Source organism: Heteronotia binoei, chromosome 17, assembly GCF_032191835.1.
Source record: "Heteronotia binoei isolate CCM8104 ecotype False Entrance Well chromosome 17, APGP_CSIRO_Hbin_v1, whole genome shotgun sequence".
In the NCBI taxonomy this organism is placed as follows: Eukaryota; Metazoa; Chordata; class Lepidosauria; order Squamata; family Gekkonidae; genus Heteronotia; species Heteronotia binoei.
This window is the reverse complement of record NC_083239.1, coordinates 32797990-32822177: the sequence shown is the minus strand read 5'-3', so window position 1 is coordinate 32822177 and position 24188 is coordinate 32797990. Positions and strand designations below refer to the sequence as shown.

Sequence of the window (24188 nt, the reverse complement as noted above, 5' to 3'; positions counted from 1 at the left end):
TGGCGTGGCTCCGCCTGGCCGCGACGATTCTGCAGTACCTCCTCTCTCCCCCAGGGGCCAACTCCACTAACCAGCAAAATCTGGCGCTCTTTGAAAAGCAGCTGCAACAGCAACAGGTAATCCGAAGCGAACCTTCCCTTCCAAATGCGCTCCCCCTTCTCGTCCCCTCCCCCCTCTTCACTCCAAAGCCCTGGGGCAGGTTGCCAGGGTGCGCATCGAACTCACGACGTCGTGTGGGGCTCCAGGGTATCCGGCGCCCAAGAGCGCTGGGCGGTTAGACCGGCTCCGTTTCTTGTTATTGCGCTGCAGCCGCGGAAAGCGAATCCGATCCGGGGAAGGGTTATGCCTGTTGGGAAATTCCTGAAGACTTTGGGGAGGGGTGGAGCTTGGGGAGGAGGGTGGGGTTTGGGGCGGGAAGGGGTGGGGAGGCACTTCAGCGCGGTCCAATGCCATAGTAGACTCCATCCTCCAAAACAACCATTTTTCCCTCCAGGGCAACTGATCGCTATTGCCTGGAGGTCAATTAGAGTAGCGGGAGATCTCCAGGCCCCACCTGGAGGTTGGCAGCCTGGAGCGCTACTGCCACTTGGAGAAAATGTAGTTGTCCTGCAGGGCTTTAGAGAGCGGCGCCCTATATCCGGTGGGGTTTTAAAAAATAAGCTCCTCCCCACCGGACGCCCCCCACAGTGCAAATCACCCCCGCACGCGTCGAAATTCAGTCTTGGCAACCGCGTTCCCTCTAAGCTGAGATAATGTGAGCCAGCTCAGTTTTTTAGCCTCCGGCTCACATATTTTTTGTCTTAGCTCAGGAAGGCTGGCCCCAGAGCAAACTAGCTCACAACTTGAATGCCAGGAGCTCACCAAGCAGAACTTTTGCTCACAAGACTCCGCAGCTTAGAGAGGGAACTTCGCTTGGCAGAGCCGTCGACGGCGTTCCCGGACGGAGCAGGGAGAGACCCGGCAGCTCTTGTCTTTCCATGCAGGCCAGAGGGAGAGAGGGGCGGGCGGGCGGGGGAGCGTCCTCCGCATAGCCCACCCCCGGCTCCTCCCTCCCCACTGTCAAGAGGGCGAGCCAAGCCCGGAGCGCTTGAGAGGCTGACTTGGTTGGGGGGCGTTGCAAACCCGCTCCGGAACCTCTTAGAAGATCCCGTGGCTGGCTGCCCGCGCCTCTCCCCGTGGACGAAGGAGACCTAAGCAGGAGGAAGATTTCCCCCTGGATCTGCCCCACGCCGGACACCTCCGGGCGGGAAAGGGGGAAGCAAGTGGTGGGCGAAAGGGGCGTGGACGGCGATCGCAGACCAGGGTCGGGGTTCTGCGGCCGGGACAGCAGTCGGATCCCAGGACAAACCTCCGCCAGCAACGCGGGGAGATTCAAGTTCTTGCCCAGCCCAGATAGTCTCCTACCCCGTTTACCTTTTAAGGCCTCGGGATCGACTCATTTTTGGCAAGTATATCTTTGTGAGCCTGTGAATGCGAACACACGTGTTGGGAAGGCCCTGTGGTCCTACCGTGCCAAGAAACCCCACTTGCCTCCAGCTTCTTTCACAAGGATATCCTACCTTCACTCCTGGGCTTTAAATATGGGCTGCATGCAGAGAGGAGCTCAGGAATAAACCTGCCCACCTTTCTCTCCTTTGCCGACTCCGGTCTTAAACAGCAGAATGTCAAGCAAAAGGGGTGGAAGACAGATTCTTCTTCCAGGCAAACGCTGTCCCTGTTGAATTTCTGCCTGCTTCAAAAGGGGTTGAAGGCTTAAGGGACTGGGTGAGAAAATGACCCAACCCAAAAGGTTCTTGCAATCCCACTCTCCTGGCTCCGGTACAATTTTGATGCAGAATCTGAGAAAGCAGAACTCTTACTTAACTGGGGTTTGCATTATACCGATTACTTCCTGTGAACGTCCCAAGGGCATGCAAACCCCGTGGGCAAGATAGTATTTGTTTAATCGATGTCAATCAGTTCAGAATAACTCCCACACCCTTTAGTTTTTATGAAGATTGGCTTCAGCTAAACTCTTGTAATGAAAGGACCAAGGAAAACATCCTTGTCAGCTGAGTACAAATCAAAAACACACTGTTCCAGGCACAACAAGAGACAATTTCGTAATAGCTAGTCATTTGTTTACAAAATCTACAACATACAGAACCCAAATATAAAGTACCGACTACGGGTGGTTTGATCCAGTACACTGTTTCAAATCTTCAGGTCCAAGGATGAATGAATTGAATAAAAAACAACTTATAGTCTTGTTTGTTGCTATCGCTTTGAAGTGGGACCAAACCGGACTCCAAAGACCTTACAATTTTAGTAATTGCTATCACTTTTGGAATGGGGCCAAACCAGACCCCAAGGAATTTGTATTTGCAAGAACTTGTGTTTATGTGGGAATCACTGCAAACATTCACCAGTAGACGAAACCTACAGTTGGTCTACCAATTTATATTTGGGATTTTTATATTGTATATTTGTAAACGAATGACTGGCTATTAACTAGATGGTCTCCTGTGGTGCCTGGAGCAGTGTATTTTTGATTTGTATTCTCTATGCTGCAGTCCTTTGTTTTGACGGCTTCCAGTTGAGGCTTTTCGATCTCCGGGGATCACAGCTTATCTCCAGACTACAGAGATCAGTTCCCCTGGAGAAGGGTGTCAAATTCATTTATTATGAGGATTAGATCTGACATAAATGAGACCTTGATGGCTGGGCCATGTGTGTCATAAAATATAATGCCAGGTAGCAGATATATAAACTTTATAAAGGACACAGATAAGCACAATGAAAGATTTTTTAAAAAAAACTTAAATATGCTTAAAATATTAGCACTTTTGCAATATTTTATTTAACAGTTTCTGATAACTGACACCTATTGCACTGAATTATTGCAGGGGTGGGCAACGGTAGTTCTCCAGATCTTTTTTGCCTACAACTCCCGTCAACCCCAGCCAGCATGGCCAATGGCTGGGGATGATGGGAGTTATAGGCAAAAAACATTTGGAGAGCTACCGTTGGCTACCCCTGACTTATTGCATTAATATCTGGAGACAGGGCCTGTGCTGTAGCAATCTTGAGTATGCTGTTCAGGTATTGTTCAGGCATGTGTCTGTAAGTTACAAATCTACTTTTAATTAATTGACATTCATTACAGAACTCTCATGCTCTGTCCTAGACCTAGGGCACAGGGGAAAACATGAAATGGCTGAGCATTGTGAGCTTTGGTACATAAATTGCTTCATGTATTGGTCAGCCAATGGAGAAAATAGAGGTTTTGCTCTGTAACTCCTGTGCGACTAAGCAAGCCTGGCAAAGCAAGCTGTGATGCAGAAGGAAGAAGAAGAAGACATTGTATTTATATTCCGCCCTCCACTCAATAGTCTCAGATTGGCTCACAATCTCCTTTATCTTCCTCCCCCACAACAGACACCCTGTGAGGTGGGTGGGGCTGAGAGGACTCTCACAGCAGCTGCCCTTTCAGGGACAACCTCTGTCAGAGCTATGGCTGACCCAAGGCCATTCCAGCAGATGCAAGTGGAGGAGTGGGAAATCAAACCCGGTTCTCCCAGATAAGAGTCCACACACTTAACCACTGCACCAAACTGGAAGCAAGAGAGAGAGAAAAAGAAGCAGATGACAGTGCTCATGGGCTTGATAGGAGCCCTCCGGGGGCCTGATCTGGCCCTCGGGGCTCATGTTTGACACCCCTGCTTAGAGGGTGAACTCTATGGCATTATACTCAGCTGAGATCCCTCCTCTCCCCAAACCCCATCATTCTCAGCTCCATCCCCCACATCTCCATAAATTTCCCAAATCCGTTGGGAATGCTACTACTCAGCTTGCTTGATTTCAAAGACTGATTACTTAAAAAGTGTTAAAGGGTAAGAAATGGAGGTATATGAGTTGATCCAGGGGATTTCTGGTGAAAAAACACACTGATTAACACAGAAGTTAAAGGTATGTTCTTGCATGTAATCTGTCGTGGGACCTCCTCGCTCGGGCGGCCCCTCCCAGTCTACAAGCGTGCAGCGGTTCTTTCTCCCTGTTTGGCCTTACCTTGGCGTAACACCATTGCTGGAGTTTTTCTATACTAACTAACCAATATGACTATAAATAACCACAACAATGTATACTTTTCACTTTATTTATCACACACCAAAAACAGTAAAATAACCTTGCCTACTCCCAGGCAAGAGACAACGTTGGTTCTGGCCAGGCTAAGAAATCACCACTACAAAGAAATTTCCCTAGTAAAGGGAAACACATTCCCACCCCCGATAACAAGAATTCTTGGACTGTCCGGTTTAAGAGCCCAGGAGATGAGCAATGCTCTCTGAGATCTGGCCTGGGAGCCCCGAATGAAGCTTGAGCACTGTTATTTATACCCCAAGAATCAGCTCTTTCCCAACTGTTACAAGGAGATATGAATTATATCTTTGATGACCAGATGGATTTCATACGTAGGGTGTTATCCTGAAACAAAGACATGTACATATCTTTTTACATAATCAACTGTAAGAACAACTTGCTGAGTAATAACCGATGTTGAGCAGTGCGAGCTTCTTGCTGTCATTGTTTCCCTGTTCTTGAGATAAGCTGCCCACCACTGTTATCTCTTTAATGCAGGGGTGCCGAACTCATTTGTTATGATGGCCGGATCTGACATAATGAGACCTTGTTCAGATAGCAGAGATATAAACTTTATAAAAGACACAAACACAGGCTTAAAATATGCTTGAAACATTAGCACTCATTGGTCTTAAAGATGCTTTCTTTGTATTTCTCCCCTGGGATCCAGGGAACTGGGCAAAGGAAGCTCTGGCTCTTCCCTGCCTTCCCCAGGGGGCCAGGAGGGGGAGGAGCCTCAGCCAAAAGAAGAAAGAGAGGCTTGACTCAGTAGCTCTGCAGTGCGATTGTGATAGCCTGGCAAAGCAAGCTCTTCCTCCCCCCCCTTCCTCCCCAAGGGAGGAGCCTCAGCCAATGAAGAAAATAGAGATTTTGCTCTGTTGCTCTTGTGTGATGGAGAAAGCCTTGCAAAGTAAGCTGTTACACAGAAAGAAGCAAGAGAGAGGGAGAAGGAAGCAGATGACAGCCAGTTGCTCGGGGGCCTGATAGCAGCTCTCTGGGAGCCTATTTCGGCCCTGAGCCAGATGTTTGACACTCCTTGCTTTAATGTACTAGGAGTGTGGAGGGCTGAGCCCTTACTCTGCCTTTGTGACGTTGTTAAAGGGGTCAGTTAGGAAGGGTGTCTCTTAAGAACATAAGAGAAGCCATGTTGGATCAGGCCAATGGCCCATCTAGTCCAACACTGTGTCACACAGTGGCCAATATATGTGTATACACACACACACACATATAATCATGGCTAATAGCCACTGATGGACCTCTGCTCCATATTTTTATCCAATCCCCTCTTAAAACTGGCTATGCTTGTATCCGCCACCACCTCCTGTGGCAATGAATTCCACATGTTAATCACCCTTTGGGTAAAGAAGTACTTCCTTTTATCCGTTTTAACCTGACTGCTCAGCAATTTCATTTAATGCCCACGAGTTCTTGTATTGTGTGAAAGGAAGAAAAGTACTTCTTTCTCTACTTTCTCCATCCCAGGCATAATCTTGTAAACCTCTATCATGTCACCCCACAGTCGACGTTTCTCCACGCTAAAGAGCCCCAAGTGTTTTAACCTTTCTTCATAGGGAAAGTATTCCAACCCTTTAATCCTTCTAGTTGCCCTTTTCTGGATTTTTTCCAATGCTATAATATCCTTTTTGAGGTGCGGTGACCAGAATTGTACACAGTATTCCAAATGAGACCGCACCACCGATTTATACAGGGGCATTATGATACTGGCTGATTTGTTTTCAATTCCCTTCCTAATAATTCCCAGCATGGCATTGGCCTTTTTTATTGCAATCGCACACTGTCTTGACATTTTCAGTGAGTTATCTACCATGATCCCAAGATCTCTCTCTTGGTCAGTCTCTGCCAGTTCACACCCCATCAACTTGTATTTGTAGCTGGGATTCTTGGCCCCAATGTGCATTACTTTGAACTTGGCCACATTGAACCTCATCTGCCACGTTGACGCCCACTCACCCAGCCTCAACAGATCCCTTTGGAGTGCCTCACAATCCTCTCTGGTTCTCACCACCCTGAACAATTTAGTGTCATCTGCAGACTTGGCCACTTCACTGCTCACTCCCAGCTCCAGATCATTAATGAACAAGTTAAAGACCATGAGACCCAGTACTGAGCCCTGTGGCACCCCACTGCTTATTGTCTTCCACTGCAAAGACTGCCCATTTTTCTCTTGTGAGATATGTCAGTTGTCGGATATCTGTGCCTCACTTCTGGTGCTAGCCTGGGGGGAGTACATTGTGCTGACAGTAGATGAAGGCTGAAAATGTCAGCGTTGCATCTTGGGAGTTTAGTCAAGCTATATGCTGTTTTTACTCAGGACTGCTTCTTTTTGGCATTACAATGTGGCATGGCCTGGATTGCTAACCCAAACCTTAAAAGTTTTGCTCACATAATCCTTATCAGCTCCTACTCACAGCTGGGGGAGGGAGGGGGGGCGAAGGATTGAGGGGAAGAGCACTCATGGATAGAGTATGGATTTTGAAGCGTACTAATGTTTGCGTGGAGCAAAGGGGATTTATTCCATAGGTATAACCTGATCTGTAATAGTAATTTATTCCACAGTTTATTCCTGCTTTTTTTGAACAGGAATGCAGCTCTGACTGGCTTTGTGTCAGGGGGTGTGGCCTAATATGCAAATAAGTTCCTGCTAGTGACATGAGGGGGTGTGGCCTAATAATCAGATGCTACCAAAAAAGCCCTGCACAGTAATAACCTGACCTGGATAGCCTGAACTCATCAGATCTCAGAAGCTAAGCAGGGTCAGCCCTTGCTAGTATTTGGATGGGAGACTTCCAAGGAATACCAGGTCCTGACACAGAGACAGGCATTGCACCTCTTGCCTTGAAAACCCTACGGGTTGCTATGTCAGCTATGACTTGATGGCACTTTCCACCACCAATGTGGAGAAATAGCATCTATATGTGGTCACCATGATCCCTCCTTGCCCACCTTACAGGTCCAGGGACCCCAAGTATCATCCCAGCTCCTGCCCCAGAGCTGGAACCCAAATTCACATGAAATTGCCTTCTGCTGAATCAGACTCTTGGTCTATCAAGGTCAATACTGTCTACTGAGTCCAGGGGTGTTAAACTCATTTGTTATGAGGGCTGGATCTGACATAAAGAGTGTTCCCTCTAAGCTGAGTTAGTGTGAGCTAGCTTACAGATTTTTAGCCTCCAGCTCACACATTATTGTCTTGGCTCAGGAAGGATGACCCCAGAGCACAATAATGTATGCAATAACTTACAACTTTTAATGCCAGTAGCTCACAACTTTAATGTCAGTAGCTCACAAAGTAGAATTTTTGCTCACAAGACTCTGCAGCTTAGAGGGAATATTGGACATAAATGAGACCTTGTTGGGCCGGGTCATGTCGAATTGGGCCAAGTCATGTTGGGCTGGGCCATCTGTGTACCTATTTAAGATTAGGTAGCAGAGATATACAATTTATAAAGAATACAGACAAACACAAATATATATTTTTTAAAAACTTAAAACATGCTTACAACTTTAGCACTCATTGGTCTTAAAGGTACTTTCTTTGTATCTCTCCCATGGGATCCAGGGAAGTGGGCAAAAAAACTTCTGGCTCTTTCCTTCCTTCCCCTGTGGGGGGGGAGCCTCAGTCAATAGAAGGAAGAGAGGCTTGGCTCAGTAGCTGTACTGTGCAATTGAGAGCCTGGCAAAGCAAGCTATCCCTTCCCCCCATGGGAAGAGCCTCAGCCAATGGAGAAAACAGGTTTTGCTCTGTAGCTCCTGTACAATTGAGCAAGACTTACAAAGCAAGCTGTTATGCAAAAGGAAGCAGGAGAGAGGGAGAAGGAAGCAGATGACAGCCAGTTGCTCAGGGGCTTGATAAGAGCCCTCTGGGGCCTGATTCAGCCCCCAAACTGCATGTTTGACACCCCTGGTCTACTCAGACTGGGAGCAGCTCTCCAGTGTCTTAGGCAGAGATCTTTCACATCTCCTACTGCTGGGTCCTGTTAACTTGAAGATTCCAGGGACTGAACCTGGGACCTTCTTAATGAAAAGCCAAAAGCTCTTCTCTTGAGGCACAGCCAGAATTGAAGGGGTTGTTGCTTCCTTTGAAGGAGCTCCTATTCAAAAAGCGGTGATTTGCTCTGACTTTTGTCTCTTCATCTCTTTGCTTGCTTCTGCCTTTGAATATCTGGTTGGATACTGACTGCAGTTGTAGACGGACGTCTGCTCAATAACCACCATGGACCCCAGGAACCTTGGGGTGCTGGAATCCTTCTCAAGTGCCAAATTACCACCTTCTACGTCTCGACCACTGAAGATTTTCTACAGGGGAGAGCCGATGGCCCTAGGGGTGAGTACAAAGGGGGGAGGGTTCATGCAGCTAGATCACTGAGATGTCATCTCTCCAGAGTCCTGCTAGAGGCAGTGTATCAAGCAAACCATAAGATTAGGGGTGGCCAAACTGTGACTTGGGAGCCAGATGTGGCTCTCGAAGCCCCCACTGCCCTGTCAGCCAGCTAGGAGAAGGCATTTCTCCCTTTAAATAATTTCTCCAAGACAAGCCAGCTGGCAGCTTGGAGAATGCATTTAAAGTTAAAATTGCTTTCTTTCCACCCCTCCCTCCCTTCCTAGATTGGATGCCATAGTTTGCTACCAAGGTAACTAAAATCTCCCATGAGCTCCAGCTTCCTTCAGTGTAGGCCTTCTGTTGCTTCTCTGAATGATTCACTGTCTTGTCTCCTTCCAGTCATTTTCTGTGAGGGCTGGATAATTCTTCCATGTCTCTGTACCAAGCTCAAGCAGTATTTCATTGATATAGGGGCATTGCAGAATTACCTGTTCCCAGAGCAATCTGGATGTTGGATCTCTGTATGAGTCCCTGCTCCCTGGACTTGCTGCCATCCAGTTAGGATATGTGAATGTAACAGTGACTCATGCAGACTCACATGAATGGAATCTAAGGCTTATTCCCTCCTGAATGCTTCTGATATGCGAACCTGCGCAAGTTTAGGCTTGGTTAACTCTTGGATTGGGAGTCTTTTGAATATGCTGTTGACATCAGTGTGACATGAGATCTGTCCATGCACAAACCAAAATATTGATAAACTGAGGTTGAAAAATCAGTTGCAGATTACATTGAAGGATAGCAGAAGTGGATGCTGGAGGAGCATCAATTTGCTTCTCATTTTCATTTCCTCCTTCTCCACAAACATGTTTTGGGGTTGGTTTATGAAAGCGAACATGCACACACTAAAACTACTTTGCTTGCTTAATAGCTCTGCAAAGCAGTGCGGCGATCAGTATTCCCTCTAAGCTGAGTTAATGTGAGCTAGCTCACAGGTTTTTAGTCTCTGGTTCGCACATTTTTGTCTTAGCTCAGGAAGGATGGCCCCAGAGCAAACTCATTTATGCAGTAGCTCACAGCTTTAATGCCAGTAGCTCACAAAGTAGAATTTTTGCTCACAAGACTCTACAGCTTACAGGGAACATTGGTGGTGATGGCAATGGACAGTGCCTCAAGTAAACTCATAGGGTTTTCAAGGCCAGAGACGTTCCCAACCATTTTTAATGACTACAACTATGCCTACATTGGCCCCAGATTCTTTGCATCACCAGCACTCTATCCTAAATGTTCCATGCATCTGACTCATTTTGGTGGGACTATAGTGGTGGACCACCAACATGCAATGAATCTAATGTTCTGCTTGGTCTTCTCTTGGCAGATCACTCAAATACTCACGGGCATCTTGGAAATCGCTTTCGGGCTTGTGTTAGATATGCCTGCTCATAATTTCTTTGACATCGTTATACAGACGCCACTTTGGTCTGGAATCCTGGTAATTATCTACATGTAGGACAGGAATGACCCATCTGGGAGGCCTTCCGTTCACAAATGCCACTACATCCTTTAGACCAGGGGTCCCCAACCCCCGAGCCATGGACCAGTACTGGTCCGTGGCCTGTTAGCAACCGGGCCGTGAGTTGTATAATTATTTCATTATATATTACAATGCAGTAATAATAATAAGAAGAATAAGAAGACATTGGATTTATATCCTGCCCTCCACTCTGAATTTCAAAGTCTCAGAGCAGCTCACAATCTCCTTTCCCTTCCTCCCCCTCACCAGACACCCTGTGAGGTAAGTGGGGCTGAGAGAGCTCTCCCCAGAAGCTGCCGCTTCAAGGACAACTCTGTGAGCAGCTGCAAGTAGAGGAGTGGGAAATCAAACCCAGTTCTCCCAGATAAGAGTCTGCACACTTAACCACCACACCAAACTAATAGAAATAAAATGCACAATTGTATCGTCCCAAAACCATCCCGCCCCCCCTGGTCTGTGGAAAAATTGTCTTCCATGAAACCATTCCCTGGTGCCAAAAAGGTTGGGGACCACTGCTTTAGACTGCCACACCCTTTAGGCACCCTGATCCCAAGCTATGTAGGGCTTTAAAGGACAAAACCCGCCTATCTACCTCTGCCCTGGAATGGAGGAAGATAGTCTTTTAAATACCCTGATCCCAAGCCAAAACCTGGAATGGAGGAAGACAGTCTTTTAAATACCCTGATCCCAACCCTTCTCCTGCGCTGGAAGTGCCCATGATTGAGCCTGAGATCTTCTGCACTCAAAGCAGATGTTCTACCGCTAAGCTTCCCCTCCCTCCACCCGGGAAATTGGGATGACTCCCCCCTCCCTTTCCCCAGTCATTCAAATACTCTAGAATAGGAGTGTCAAACTCATTTGTTATAAGGGCCAGATCTGACATAAATGAAATGGAATGATGGGCTGGGCCATGTTGGGTTGGGCTAGGCCATGTTGGGCAGGACCATGTGTGTACCTATTTAAGATTAAGTAGCAGAGATATACATTTTATAAAGAACACAGACAAATACATTTTTTAAAAAAAACTTTAAACATGCTTAAAACGTTAGACTCATTGGTCTTAAAGGTGCTTTCGTTGTATCATGGAATCCAGGGAACTGGGCAAAGGAAGCTCTGGCTCTTTCCTTCCTTCCCCAAGGGACCAGGTGGAGGAGGAGCCTTAGCCAACAAAGGGAAGAGTAGCGTTGCCAAGTCCAATTCAAGAAATATCTGGGGACTTTGGGGGCGGAGCCATGAGACTTTGGGGGTGGAGCCAGGATCAAGGTTGTGACAAGCATAATTGAACTCCAAGGGAGTTCTGGCCATCACATTTAAAGGGACAGCACACCTTTTAAAATGCCTTTCTTCCATAGGAAATAATGAAGGATAGGGGCACCATCTTTTGGGGCTCATAGAATTGGACCCCCTGGTCCAATCGTTTTGAAACTTGGAGGGTATTTTGGGGAGAGGCACTAGATGCTATACTAAAAATTTGGTGCTTCTACCTCAAAACATAGCCCCCCCAGAGCCCCCAATACTCGTGGATCAATTCCCCATTATTCCCTATGGGAATCGTTCTCCATAGGGAATAATAGAGTAGACATTTACCTACCCCCCCATGCTTTCTAAAGCGGGGGGAGGGCCTCCAAACAAGGGAATCCCCTGCCCGCTCCCTCTCTCTCATACACAAATACTTACTGGGTCTTGTTGCTGCAGAACTTTACTTGATCTGAAAACGAAAGCAAAACAAAGGGAGGGGTCGTTCTCTGCAGCCCTTCCTGTTTCCTGCTTTCTGCTCAGCCTTAAAGGCACATATTTTAAAAACGGACCTGCAGGAGCTCTAAAACTACATGGTGATTGTGGAGGGCGGGGCTTTCCCTGCCGGCCGGCCAGCTGGCTGGGAGTGGGGAGAAGCCTGTAAAAACGGGGGATCCCCCGCTGGGACCTGGGGATTGGGAAGCCTAGGGTGGAGAGAGAAAACACAGGAGGTGCTTATGAGACATTGCCCCCACATTCAAGACCATTTTCACATTCACAAGGCACTAGAAACTTGCTTGACAAGCTGGGAGCCAAGAGACCCATGGGAAAATCTCTTACATCTGATCATTTGAGAACTTGCCAAAGCTTCCTGTTTGCAGGGCTGGCCCTGCCATTAGGCAAACTAGGCAATTGCCTAGGGTGCTGGCCTTCTGGGGATGCTGAATTGGGCACCCCCACATGACTTAGTGACATTATTATTATGGGGGCAGGGGAACACCAGAAATTAGCCTTGCCTAGGGTGCCAGACAGGCTAGGGATAGTCCTGCTTGTTTGGATCCCCAGATGTGGGCAGAACAAAGGTTCTGGGTCCACTTGTCAGTTAAGGGTCTTTGACTAGATGACCAGATGGTTTCCTGTCCTAGAGGTCTAGTGGTTGAGAAGAAAAGTTGGTAGACAGACAAGACACTCTAATTCAGACTTCACTTCTGATCTCCTTTTCTGTCTTCCACAGTATATCATTTCTGGATCCTTGTCTGTGGCGGCTGCAAAAAAACCCAAGATGGCACTGGTAATGGACATATTTGGGAGTAATTGGGATAGTGATGGAATCAGACACAATAAGTTGGCAGACAATGGATTTTGGAGCCCCCCCCCCTGCCATTTAAGACACTTCACAGTTTGTGACATCAGCCTCCTTTCTATAATGGCATTCACTATCTTTGAGTAGAGAAGAAGTCAGGGCCACACCAGCAGGAGCAGCAGAAAAGAGAAACCAATTAAAATTCTTTCTGAGAATTTGGCATTATTTTAAAGGATTCTATCCTGCTAGAAAAACCATCAAATAATCATAAATGTTACATGTTCACCCTGACATGGATAGCGCAGCAAGCCTGATCTCATCAGATCTTGGAAACTAAGCAGGGTCAACTCTGGCAAGTACTTGGATGGGAGACCTTGGAATACCAGAGTTGGGAGGCAGGGGCAGGATTTATTCAGCCACCTCTCTAAATATCCTCCATGTCCCCAGGCAGTAGGGGTCTGTCACCAGAAGTCACCATGACTTTCAGGTACATGTGCACACACACACACACATAAAAAACACAAAAATATTTTTAAAATTACATGCTCAAAAATAATGTATGGTTGTATGCTTACCTGTTATAGCATAAACTTCTCGTTCTTCTTGAGGTAAGCATACAACCAGATTTTTTTTTTAATGAGCACCTAAAGTAATTTCCATTTAGGCTCCTATGTTGTTTAAAGTTATTATAATTGGATTATCATGACTGCGTATATTTTTATGAATTGTTTTATTCTATGAGTGCATTTTCCTTGCTTATAACGGATCCCCTGACAAAGCCATAGGCAAACTACATTGAGGTCAAGAAAAATAATAGGTTTTTCTACACCTTGATTTCTCTTTTCTGCTGCATTCACTATCTTTAGCCATCCCTGACAATCACTTTATGGGACCTTGCTAGTATCGACATATCTCTAGTTAATTTTGATTCCACCCATCTCTGAGAAATTCAGGGCAGCATACATGTTTCTCCTTCCCCATTTTATCCTCACTACAACTTTATGAGGTAGCCCAGGCCAAGGTAGTCATAACCAGGGCTTTTTTTTTTTTTGTAGCAGTAACACCTTTGCATATTAGGCTACACCCCCCTGATGTAGCCAATCATTCAAGAGCTTACAGGGCCTACTGTAAGCTCTTGGAGGACTGGCTATATCAGGGAGATACTCTGGTTTCTCTTCAGATCACATAAATCTTTCACCTTTTACTAAAGATTTCTGAGTCTGCACACTTAACCACTACACCAAACTGGCTCTTTATGATGACAATTATAATTCAATAAGCATTTTAAGGTAGATGCTGAGGTGATGTCAGGGGTGTGTGGTATGTGCAAAATGAGTTGTGTTAAGAAAAAGAGCTCCAGCACCTCTTTTTCTACTAAATGACCCCTGAGTTTAATCAGCTGTACAAAGTCCTTTAGCTTCTCCAACCATGCTTTGGAATTGTGTTCTTTTCTCCAGAATCTAGCAAAGAGGTTATGGCATTTAAAACAAATTCTTGAGTATCTTTGGGAAGAAATTCTACACTCAACAACAAACATTTAGGAAGGGTTGCAGATTCTGTGTCAGGAAATGCCTGGAGATTTTGGGGGTGGAGTTTGGGGAAGATGGGGTTTGGGGAGAGGGGAACTTCAGAATGCCATATGATCTCGTCTACAAAGCAGCCATTTTCTCCAGCAGTTCTGATCTTTGTTATCTTCAGACCAGTAGCTATTGGATTTAGGGTTGCCAATCCCCAGGTAGGGGTGGGGGATCCCCCGGTTTGGAGGCCCTCCCCCCGCTTCAGGGTCATCAGAAAGCGGGGGGGAGGGGAAATGTCAGCTGGACACTCCATTATTCCGTATAGAGACTGATTCCCATAGGGTATAATGGAGAATTGATCCGTGGGTGTCTGGGGCTCTGGGGGGGCTGTTTTTTGAGGTAGAGGCACTAATGCCTCTACCTCAAAATACCCTCCAAGTTTCAAAAAGATTGGACCAGGGGATCCAATTCTATGAACAATTCTATGATCCAATTCTAGGAAGGGGTGTTTAAAGACCTGAGTCAGATTGAGGTGACAAAAGAGGAGGTCCTACAACTGTTAGACAAATTAAAAACTAATAAGTCACCGGGTCCGGATGGCATACATCCGAGAGTTCTGAAAGAACTCAAAGTTGAACTTGTGGATCTTCTAACAAAAATCTGTAATCTTTCATTGAAATCTGCCTCCGTTCCTGAGGACTGGAAGGTAGCAAATGTCACCCCCATCTTTAAAAAGGGTTCCAGAGGAGATCCGGGAAATTACAGGCCTGTCAGTCTGACTTCAATACCGGGAAAGTTGGTAGAAACCATTATTAAGGACAGAATGAGTAGGCACATTGATGAACACGGGTTATTGAGGAAGACTCAGCATTGGTTCTGCAAGGGAAGATCTTGCCTCACTAACCTGTTACATTTCTTTGAGGGGGTAAACAAACATGTGGACAAAGGAGACCCGATAGATGTTGTTTACCTTGACTTCCAGAAAGCTTTTGATAAAGTTCCTCATCAAAGGCTCCTTAGAAAGCTTGAGAGTCATGGAGTAAAAGGACAGGTCCTCTTGTGGCTCAAAAACTGGCTGAATAATAGGAAGCAGAGAGTGAGTATAAATGGGCAGTCTTCGCAGTGGAGGACGGTAAGCAGTGGGGTGCCGCAGGGCTCGGTACTGGGTCCCATGCTCTTTAACTTGTTCATAAATGATTTAGAGTTGGAAGTGAGCAGTGAAGTGGCCAAGTTTGCGGATGACACTAAATTGTTCAGGGTGGATTGTGAGGAACTCCAAAGGGATCTGTTGAGGCTGGGTGAGTGGGCGTCAACGTGGCAGATGCGGTTCAATGTGGCCAAGTGCAAAGTAATGCACATTGGGGCCAAGAATCCCAGCTACCAATACAAGTTGATGGGGTGTGAACTGGCAGAGACTGACCAAGAGAGAGATCTCGGGGTCGTGGTAGATAACTCACTGAAAATGTCAAGACAGTGTGCGTTTGCAATAAAAAAGGCCAACGCCATGCTGGGAATTATTAGGAAGGGAATTGAAAACAAATCAGCCAGTATCATAATGCCCCTGTATAAATCGATGGTGCGGTCTCATTTGGAGTACTGTGTGCAGTTCTGGTCGCCGCACTTCAAAAAGGATATTATAGCATTGGAGAAAGTCCAGAAAAGGGCAACTAGAATGATTAAAGGGCTGGAACACTTTCCCTATGACGAAAGGTTGAAACACTTGGGACTCTTTAGCTTGGAGAAACGTCGACTGCGGGGTGACATGATAGAGGTTTACAAGATAATGCATGGGATGGAGAAAGTAGAGAAAGAAGTACTTTTCTCCCTTTCTCACAATACAAGAACTCGTGGGCATTCAATGAAATTGCTGAGCAGCCAGGTTAAAACGGATAAAAGGAAGTACTTCTTCACCCAAAGGGTGATTAACATGTGGAATTCACTGCCACAGGAGGTGGTGGCGCCACAAGTATAGCCACCTTCAAGAGTGGTTTAGATAAAAATATGGAGCAGAGGTCCATCAGTGGCTATTAGCCACAGTGTATGTGTATATATAACATTTTTTGCCACTGTGTGACACAGAGTGTTGGACTTGATGGGCCATTGGCCTGATCCAACATGGCTTCTCTTATGTTCTTATGTTCTTAACCCCAAAAGAAGGTGTCCCTATCCTTCATTATTTCCAATGGAGGGAAAACATTTAAAAGGTGTGTGTGGTCCCTTTAAATGTGATGGCCAGAATGCCCTTTGGAGTTCAATTATGCTTGTCACAACCTTGCTCCTGGCTCCACCCCCAAGGTCCCCGGCTATTTTTTGAACTGGACTTGGCAACCCTAATTGGATTCAAATCTAGTTGGAAATCAGTTGTAATTCTGGAAGATCTCCAGACCTCACCTGGAAGTTGGCACCCTCCATTTAGGAGAAAATGTCTCTCATTAATGTGCCCAGAGATTAATTTAAAAAACAACAACAGGTTGCGTTAGCCAGGAAATGGAGGAACTGATATTTTGGATGTTGCACCTCTATTGTTTTTGAAAGTATGATGGTTATCCTGCCACTGTCTTTGTGATCAGACACATACTGTAGCTCAATAACTTTATAGAAGACACCAGGCATTTACCACTGAGCTCTTCAGAAGCTGAGAAACACCAAGAAGGGAGGGGAAGGGGGGATTTATACCTGGAATCGGAAGAAAGCAGAGCTTCAGCAGTGGAAGGAAGAAACCAAGATCTCTTAAATAAATACTGGTTTTGTTTGCTTCCTGTAGGTGAAAGGTGCATTGGGAATGAACGTTGTGAGTGCCGTGGCAGCTGGATTAGTGATTATAATCTCCTCCTTTTCTATGTCCTTTTCATATCCACCATACTGCCACCATTATGACGATTATGAAAGCTACAAGAATGAAACAATTCAAGGTTGCTCCGACTCCCTCATCTCTTACGTGAGTTGGCCTCATGCAGAGCTGGCTTATGTGCTAACTCGTCCTGTCTGAGCAAAAGTGGAGAGGATGTGGACCTCACCTTGGTGGACCTCACCTTCTGAATGAAAAACATGGCTCTGATCTCGGGTGGAATTCTAACAGGAGCTCCTTTGCATATTAGGCCACACATCCCTGATGTAGCCAATCCTCCAAGAGCTTTAAAAAAGAACCTTGTAAGCTCTTGGAGGATTGGCTACATCAGGGGTGTGTGGCCTAATATGCAAAGGGGCTCCTGCTAGAATTCCACCCCTGTCTGATCTTATAATTCCCATAGCAAGTGAGTGTCCCTTGCAGTGTTTGGGTGTCTGTGAGGGACAAAAGTCACGAAGGTTGGCTAAGTCCAAATGCTGCCATCCTTCTCTGCCACTCATAGGGATCTCTTCCTTGATTTTCAGTGCAGCCATACAGATGTCTTTAAATTGTGTCTGGGATTTTCATTTTCACTTATTGGATTTGTATCCCACCCTCCCTGCAAGTGGGTTCAGGGCGGCTAACAACCATTAAAACTATAAGAACATCAAGCATAAAACAAAACAATCAAGATTTCAATACAATAAATAACCAGTTAAAATTGTGTAATCAGTGAGCAATTACATCACCAGTACTATCCAGAGTTCTCAACAGGTATGGCGCTAATATTATTAGTATTAAAGTCGTAATGTTGGCCATGCTTGTTGGTTCTATGGTGATTTGACATCTGTCTCCCATATTATTCGTTAAATGCAAGGCAGAATAGTTCAGTTTTGCACTGTGGAAACTGAACAATAGTTCAGTTTTGCACTGTGGAAACGCGGAAGGTCCCGCAGGGCTCTGGTGTTATCGTGGGAGCTGCCACAAAGAAGGCCCTGGCGGTCTTTCTTCTGTCCGAGGATCATTAAAAGATTTTGGGATCCTGAACTCAGTACTCTCTGCGGCACATATGGGGGAAGGCGGTTCTGAAGGTAGACAGATCCCAGGCCATATAAGGCTTTAAAGGTCTACCAGCACCTTGAAACGAATCCATATGCCACAGCCAGCCAGTGCAGTGCTTTCAGGGCAGCTTGAACATGTTCCTGTATAGCAGGGTGGCCAACGGTAGCTCTCCAGATGTTTTTTGCCTACAACTCCCATCAGCCCCAGCCAGCATGGCCAATGGCTGGGGCTGATGGGAGTTGTAGGCAAAAACATTTGGAGAGCTACTGTTGGTCACCCCTGCCGTATAGGGTAGCTCTAATAGCAACCTGACTGTCACATTCTGCACCAGCTGCAGCTTCTGGATTTGAGACAAAGGCAGCCCCATGTAGAGCGTGTTACAGTAGTCTCCAGGTGACTGTAGCATGGATCACAGTAGCCATGTTGCTGCGTTCAAGGAAGGGAACCAACTGCCTTATCCGCCTAAGATGGTAAAAGGCTGATCTGGCAGTGGCTGCCACCTGGGCCTCCATCATCAAAGAAGGCTCCAGGAGTACCCCCAGGGGTGGCCAAACTGCAGCTTGGGAGCCACATGTGGCTCCTTCACACATATTGTGTGGCTCTCAAAGCCCCCAACCACCTCATCAGCCAGCTTGGAGAATGCGTTTGTCTCTTTAAATCACTTCTCCAAGCCAAGCCAGCCAAAGGCGTGGAGAATGCATTTAAAGTTAAAGTTGCTTTCTTTCTACCTTTCACTTCTTCCTCCCCCATCTCCCTCCCTCCTTCCTTCCTTCCTTCCTTCCTTCCTTCCTTCCTTCCTTCCTTCCTTCCTTCCTTCCTTCCTTCCTTCCTTCCTTCCTTCCTTCCTTCCTTCCTTCCTTCCTTCCTTCCTTCCTTCCTTGTCTTGCAACTCTCAAACATCTGACAATCATGTCTTGCGGCTCTTGAACACCTGATGTTTATTCTATGTGGCTCTTACGTTGAGCAAGTTTGGCCACCCCTGCTCTGAACCTTAAGTGCTGATGCCAGAGGCACCCCATCAAAGCTCAGTAGGGGTGTCTCCCCTCCCAGGCCGCTGCGACTTAGGTACAGGACCTCCATCTTTGTTGGATTCAACATCAGTCGACTCTGCCTGAGCCACTTTTTGTCTATGCAGCAAATGGAAAGTCTATTCCGGGTGGATGATGTATGTGTTTTTCCACCTGCAGGATCTTATGTATAACACAGTGGCCATCCTTCTCTTCTTCACCGTCTTAAATTTCCTCCTTGCCATTGTCACCGCTGCCTTCGGGTGTGCCAGCGTTTGTAGGAATGCCTACAGCGAAACGGTAATATGGGGGGATACAATACGAAAGCTGGGTGTGAGACCTGGGAAGGGGCAGATTGTTCTGCTGTCCATTTAAGGGGGTGTGGTGGTTGAAACCATGTTCTGCATCAAGGTTGGGATTGGAGCGCAAGTTGCCGTCCACATTTGTTCTTTGCTCACCTGGGAGGAACCTGCTGTAGAGTGAAGCAGGTGTGTAGCCTTCACCTTGGTCTCAGAAGGCGACTTCAGCAGCCTGTTCCGCAACTCCGGAGTGGGCATCTATAGACATAAAACCAGTTTCATGTTGGGAAATCCCAGTACCCTCGTTGGTTGGAACTGGGTGGGATTGGATTGCATCAGTTTTTGGCCTGTCAAACTAACAGTCAAGAGTACTTGCGTGCCAATGGTTCAGCCTGCTCCTCTCTCCCGCCCGAGTGGCTATTGGTGAACCTATTCTAAACAGGTGCAGCTAATCATGGGTGATGCAAAGACACTGATGTTTGGAGCTGAAGAACAAATGTGTTTCCAGGGAAGTGAATAAGGTTGCCAACTCTTGGTTGAGAAATTCCTGGAAATTTAGGGGTGGAGCCTGGGGACAGACAGCAAGGCTTGGGGAAGGGAAGGACTTCAGATGTGTACAATAGGGACTTTTTTGTAGCAGAAACTCCTTTGCATATTAGCCCCCCCCCCCCGCCCGATGTGTCCAATCCTCCAAGAGCTTACAGGGCTCTCAGTAGAGGGCCTACTCTAAGCTCCAGAAGGATTGGCTACATCAGGGGTGTGCGGCCTAATATGCAAAGGAGTTCCTGCTACAAAGAAAGCCCTGTGTATAATGCTCTTGAATCCATTTCCCCCCAGAGGAACTAATCCTCTTTCATCTGGAGATCACCAGGCTTCACCTGGAGGCTGGCAACTCTAGGAAATAAAGGAGTGGGTATTGCTTTCCAGGACCCTTTGCTTCTCCAGAATGCTGTGGGCAACAAGGAAACGTGCACTTTGTGTGTGAAATACATATGGAAATTCTCAGCTTCTTTTTCTAATGAATGTAATATGTGTATCGTACTCTGTGCTAAGTTTTTTTGGTTTGAGAACCTACTGCTCCACTTCCCTCCTCCCAAGAAATATTGTGTTGTATCCTGTTTAGCATCAATAAAGTTTGAAAAGTGGGAGGGGCAGGGGGAGAAAATCAATGAAACTGAGTGGAAAGTATTGATCTTGGTATGACAAAAAGTAGGGTAACTGAGGAGCCAGTTTGGTGTAGTGGTTAAATGTGCAGACTCTTATCTGGGAGAACCGGGTTTGATTCCCCACTCCTCCACTTGCACCTGCTGGAATGGCCTTGGGTCAGCCATAGCTCTCATAGGAGTTGTCCTTGAAAGCTCTCTCAGCCCCACCCACCTCACAGGGTGTCTGCTGCGGGGGAGGAAGATAGAGGAGGTTGTGAGCCGCTCTGAGACGCTGAGATTTGGTGTAGAGGGCAGAATATAAATCGGATATCCTCATCATCAACAGCCTTCTAATGGCCACCGATTGGCCATCCCTGGTGTAGATCTTTCACAGTCATGATTAGAACAGATAGCGTGGTTTGGAGTTGTACCAGTGACCACCCTTGATATTCAAATCATTACTTCCCCTGAGCTCAGGGTAGGGACAGAAGACACTACATGGAGTGGCATGACAGCAACCATGAGAAGAACCTTGTTGAGTTCAAGGTCCATGTGGTCCAGAATCAGGACTTTCTTGGTGGCAGGAATTCCTTTACATATTAGGCCACACCCCCGGATTTAGCCAATCCTTCAGGAGCTTAAAGTAGGTCCCATAAGAAGAGCCCTGTAAGCTCTTGGAGGACTGGCTATATTAGGAGGGGCGTGGCTTAATATACAAAGGAGTTTCTGCTACAAAAAAAGCTCTGTCCAGAATCATATTTCCCACAGATGCTTCTGAGCTTCCTGGGAGCAGAACAAGAAAGTATAACAGACCTCTTTTTTCCCTTCCCCCACAAATGATATTGTGCCTCTGCCCTTGGGCATTCTGCTTATCCATCATGGCTAACAGTCATTGATGCACATGCATTTCTGAACCCCTGATGGCTATGATTTTGCTTTTCTGTAGTTTTACTCATTGTACAATCTCTCTCTTTTTTCTTTTCTTTGCAAATGAGACTATCAGAACTGAACACCATGTTCCAAATGTGGCCATGTCACAGAGCCACACAGAAGCCTTATGACACAGGCTGCTTTATTTTAAACCCCTTTCCTAATCCCTAGGATGGAATTTACCATTTTTGCCAGTACCACGCACTGTTTTCATTGGCATCGGAGACTCAGAATTCTCCTTCCTGATTAGTCACCACCAGCTCAGTGTTTCTATAAAGTTTGGGGGTTTGTGCTAATCTGTGCTATTTAACACTTAATTATTTAAACTTCATTTACTGTTTTGCTTCCCATTCAACAAACAATGATTGTTTTCCTTTGGAGGCAGGGGTCCCCCAACACCAATCAGCTTACCAGGAGGGAGAGGAAGGCCCAGGTGATGTCACTGGTGACACAGTGACATCATTTCTGGCACACACTGGAAGTGACATCATCATGTCAGCACTGTCTGGGTGATGCTCTGGTGTTTGGGCAAAAACTCTATGGTAGAAGCCCTTTTTACCATAGTTTCTGCCTAAATACAAGAGCATCACTGCAGCACGAAGACATCACTTCAGTGGTACACACTGAATGTGATGTAGCTAAGTTGCCGGTGACATTACCTAGGCCTCCTGTCCACTCCTGGTAAGTCCCCCTTCCCCATCCCCAACCAGTTTCCAGGTTGGCAATTCTATTGACTGTCCATTTGGGTTTTCAATAACTTCGATAATCCTGTGCCATCTGCGAACCTGACTACGTCACTGCTCAAATTAGATGACAGGTCTGGTCAAACTAGATGACAAGTTTGGTGTAGTGGTTAAGTGTGCGGACTCTTATCTGGGAGAACCAGGTTTGATTCCCCACTCCTCCACTTGCACCTGCTAGCATGGCCTTGGGTCAGCCATAGCTCTGGCAGAGATTGTCCTTGAAAGGGCAGCTGCTGTGAGAGCCCTCTCCAACCCCACCCACCTCACAGGGTGTTTGTTGTGGGGGAGGAAGGTAAAGAAGATTGTGAGCCGCTCTGAGACTCTTCGGAGTGGAGGGCGGGATATAAATCGATATCTTCTTCTTCTTCTTTCAGTCAGGGGGTCCCCAACCTTGTTGAGCACATTGTGGCAGGATTGCGAGGTCCTCTTTGGCCACCAGTGGGGAATTGGGGTGCGTAGGATAGTGACATCCCGTTTGAGAAACTCCTGGAGATTTGGGGATGAGGCTCAGGGAGGACAGGGACCAGAATGGGTTACAATGCCATAGAATCCATCCTCCAAAGCATCCATTTTTCCCCACGGGAATTGAACTCTTTAGTTGGGAGATGAGCTGTAATTCTGGGGAATCTCCAGATCCCACCTAAAGCCTAGTTGACCAAACATGTACATACTTACCTTCTTTCTGTGAATCTCTTCTTTCGCACTCCTCCCCTGGAGCCTGCCATCCCTACATTGTGGGCACTTCAGGAATGATGAGAACAGACAGCAGGTATCATCCTAGGATGGCTGGCATGGGGGACTTGATGTACCACTCAGTGGTTGCCATGGTAGGAGCTAATCACAGCCTGCTGGGGGGTTCCAGCCAAATATTGTTCTTTGATGCAAGCAGCTGTTTCTGAGTTTCATATGGACACAGAGGTCTGCTTTCTGCTTCACATGGGTAAACCCTGCTTTCTGCCTAAACCCTGCTTTCTGCTCACTTTTCACAGTGAGCAGAAAGCAGGACCACTTAAATGACTTGGAGCCATTTAAACCGAGCTTTGTGCTCCCCATGAAAAGTTGCAGGGAGCTGAAAGCAGGATTTAAGCGGCTCAGAGCCATTTAAACCAAATAGCTGAATGGCGGCAGCTCCCAGCTGCTTAGTTGTTTCTCAGCTTCAGGAACCACCATGAATTGTACCAGCATTCATGGAAGTTTGTTACAGTTCTTCACAAACTTCAGTTCTTGAACTTCACAAACCAACCAAAATTTTCGACAAACTTTAGTTCATCAGCCGGTTCATGCTCATCCCTAGAGACCAGTTGTAATTCCAGGACATCGCTGGTTGCCACTTGGAGGTTGGTAAGCATAAACAGGGCCCAGACCAGGACTAGCTTATGTTCTAAAAGTTCTGTTTTAATACTGGGTGTTGTGGAGTTCTTACAGCATCTTAACATGATTTTCTTTACTCCAGCATCTTTCTAACTTTGCAGTAAGCTTTGAGTCTTAGCAGTAAAAGCAGAGTACTGCAGTGCAAACAAATAATTTCCTGCCTCCTCTCTGAATTTCTTGTTGACCAAGGAGGTGGTAAACGCATTGCCACTCCAAGTGGTGAAGAAACCAGGTCTGCAAATCCATACTCTTTGTCTCATCTCTCTTTTTTTTTGTGTGTGTGGGGGGGTGTTCTTGTTTTTCAGACTGTGGTGATTTTTCAAGGCGTTGCAGAGACAAGTGCTCCTCCTGTGACAGCTCCTTAAAAGCATTCTCTGAGATGACTGTCTTTCTGCATTTTCAGTTGACTGGAACTGATTCAAAGCACCACAGTATCTACCCAAAAGAAGACAGCATTGGATTTAAGATAGACCCTGCAAATAAAAGAAATGTTGTATGTAGTATAACATGCACTGACCTGGATGGCCCAGGCTAATTTGGTCTCATCAACTCTTGGAAGCTAAGCAGGGTCGGCCCTGGTTAGTACTTAGATGGGAGACCACCAAGGAAGTTCAGGTTTCTACTGCAGAGACAGGCAATGGCAAGTCACCTCTGACTGTTTCTTGCCTTGAAAACTCCACGGGGTCACCATGAGTCAGCTGTGACTTGACAGCAATTTTCTCAACTCTCAAGCTCTGACCTGGATGGTTCCGATTG

General features: G+C 46.5%; 1 protein-coding gene across 3 annotated transcripts; it reads left to right on the top strand.

The window, feature by feature from the left end:
- Positions 1-4: 4 nt before the first annotated feature.
- On the top strand, positions 5-23935 carry LOC132586487 (membrane-spanning 4-domains subfamily A member 4A-like). Of its 3 annotated transcripts, XM_060258581.1 has the most exons (7): positions 17-116; positions 8324-8464; positions 9837-9950; positions 12463-12519; positions 16813-16986; positions 19125-19244; positions 23738-23935. In XM_060258581.1, exons 2-7 carry the CDS (start codon positions 8354-8356, stop codon positions 23795-23797), a joined length of 636 nt encoding a protein of 211 aa, XP_060114564.1. In that variant the 5' UTR covers positions 17-116; positions 8324-8353; the 3' UTR covers positions 23798-23935. The 3 variants fall into 3 exon arrangements, with proteins under 3 accessions (XP_060114565.1, XP_060114564.1, XP_060114563.1); XM_060258582.1 differs by lacking the exon at positions 9837-9950 and having other exon boundaries at positions 5-116; XM_060258580.1 differs by lacking the exon at positions 17-116 and having other exon boundaries at positions 8287-8464.
- Positions 23936-24188: the final 253 nt, after the last annotated feature.

Bases quoted from the DNA above. Each gene is read 5' to 3' on its own strand.
- LOC132586487 (XM_060258581.1), top strand. From the start codon at position 8,354: ATGGACCCCAGGAACCTTGGGGTGCTGGAATCCTTCTCAAGTGCCAAA. The intron at 8,465-9,836 runs GTGAGTACAAAG...TTCTCTTGGCAG, and splicing joins GAGAGCCGATGGCCCTAGGG to ATCACTCAAATACTCACGGG. The intron at 9,951-12,462 runs GTAATTATCTAC...TGTCTTCCACAG, and splicing joins CACTTTGGTCTGGAATCCTG to TATATCATTTCTGGATCCTT.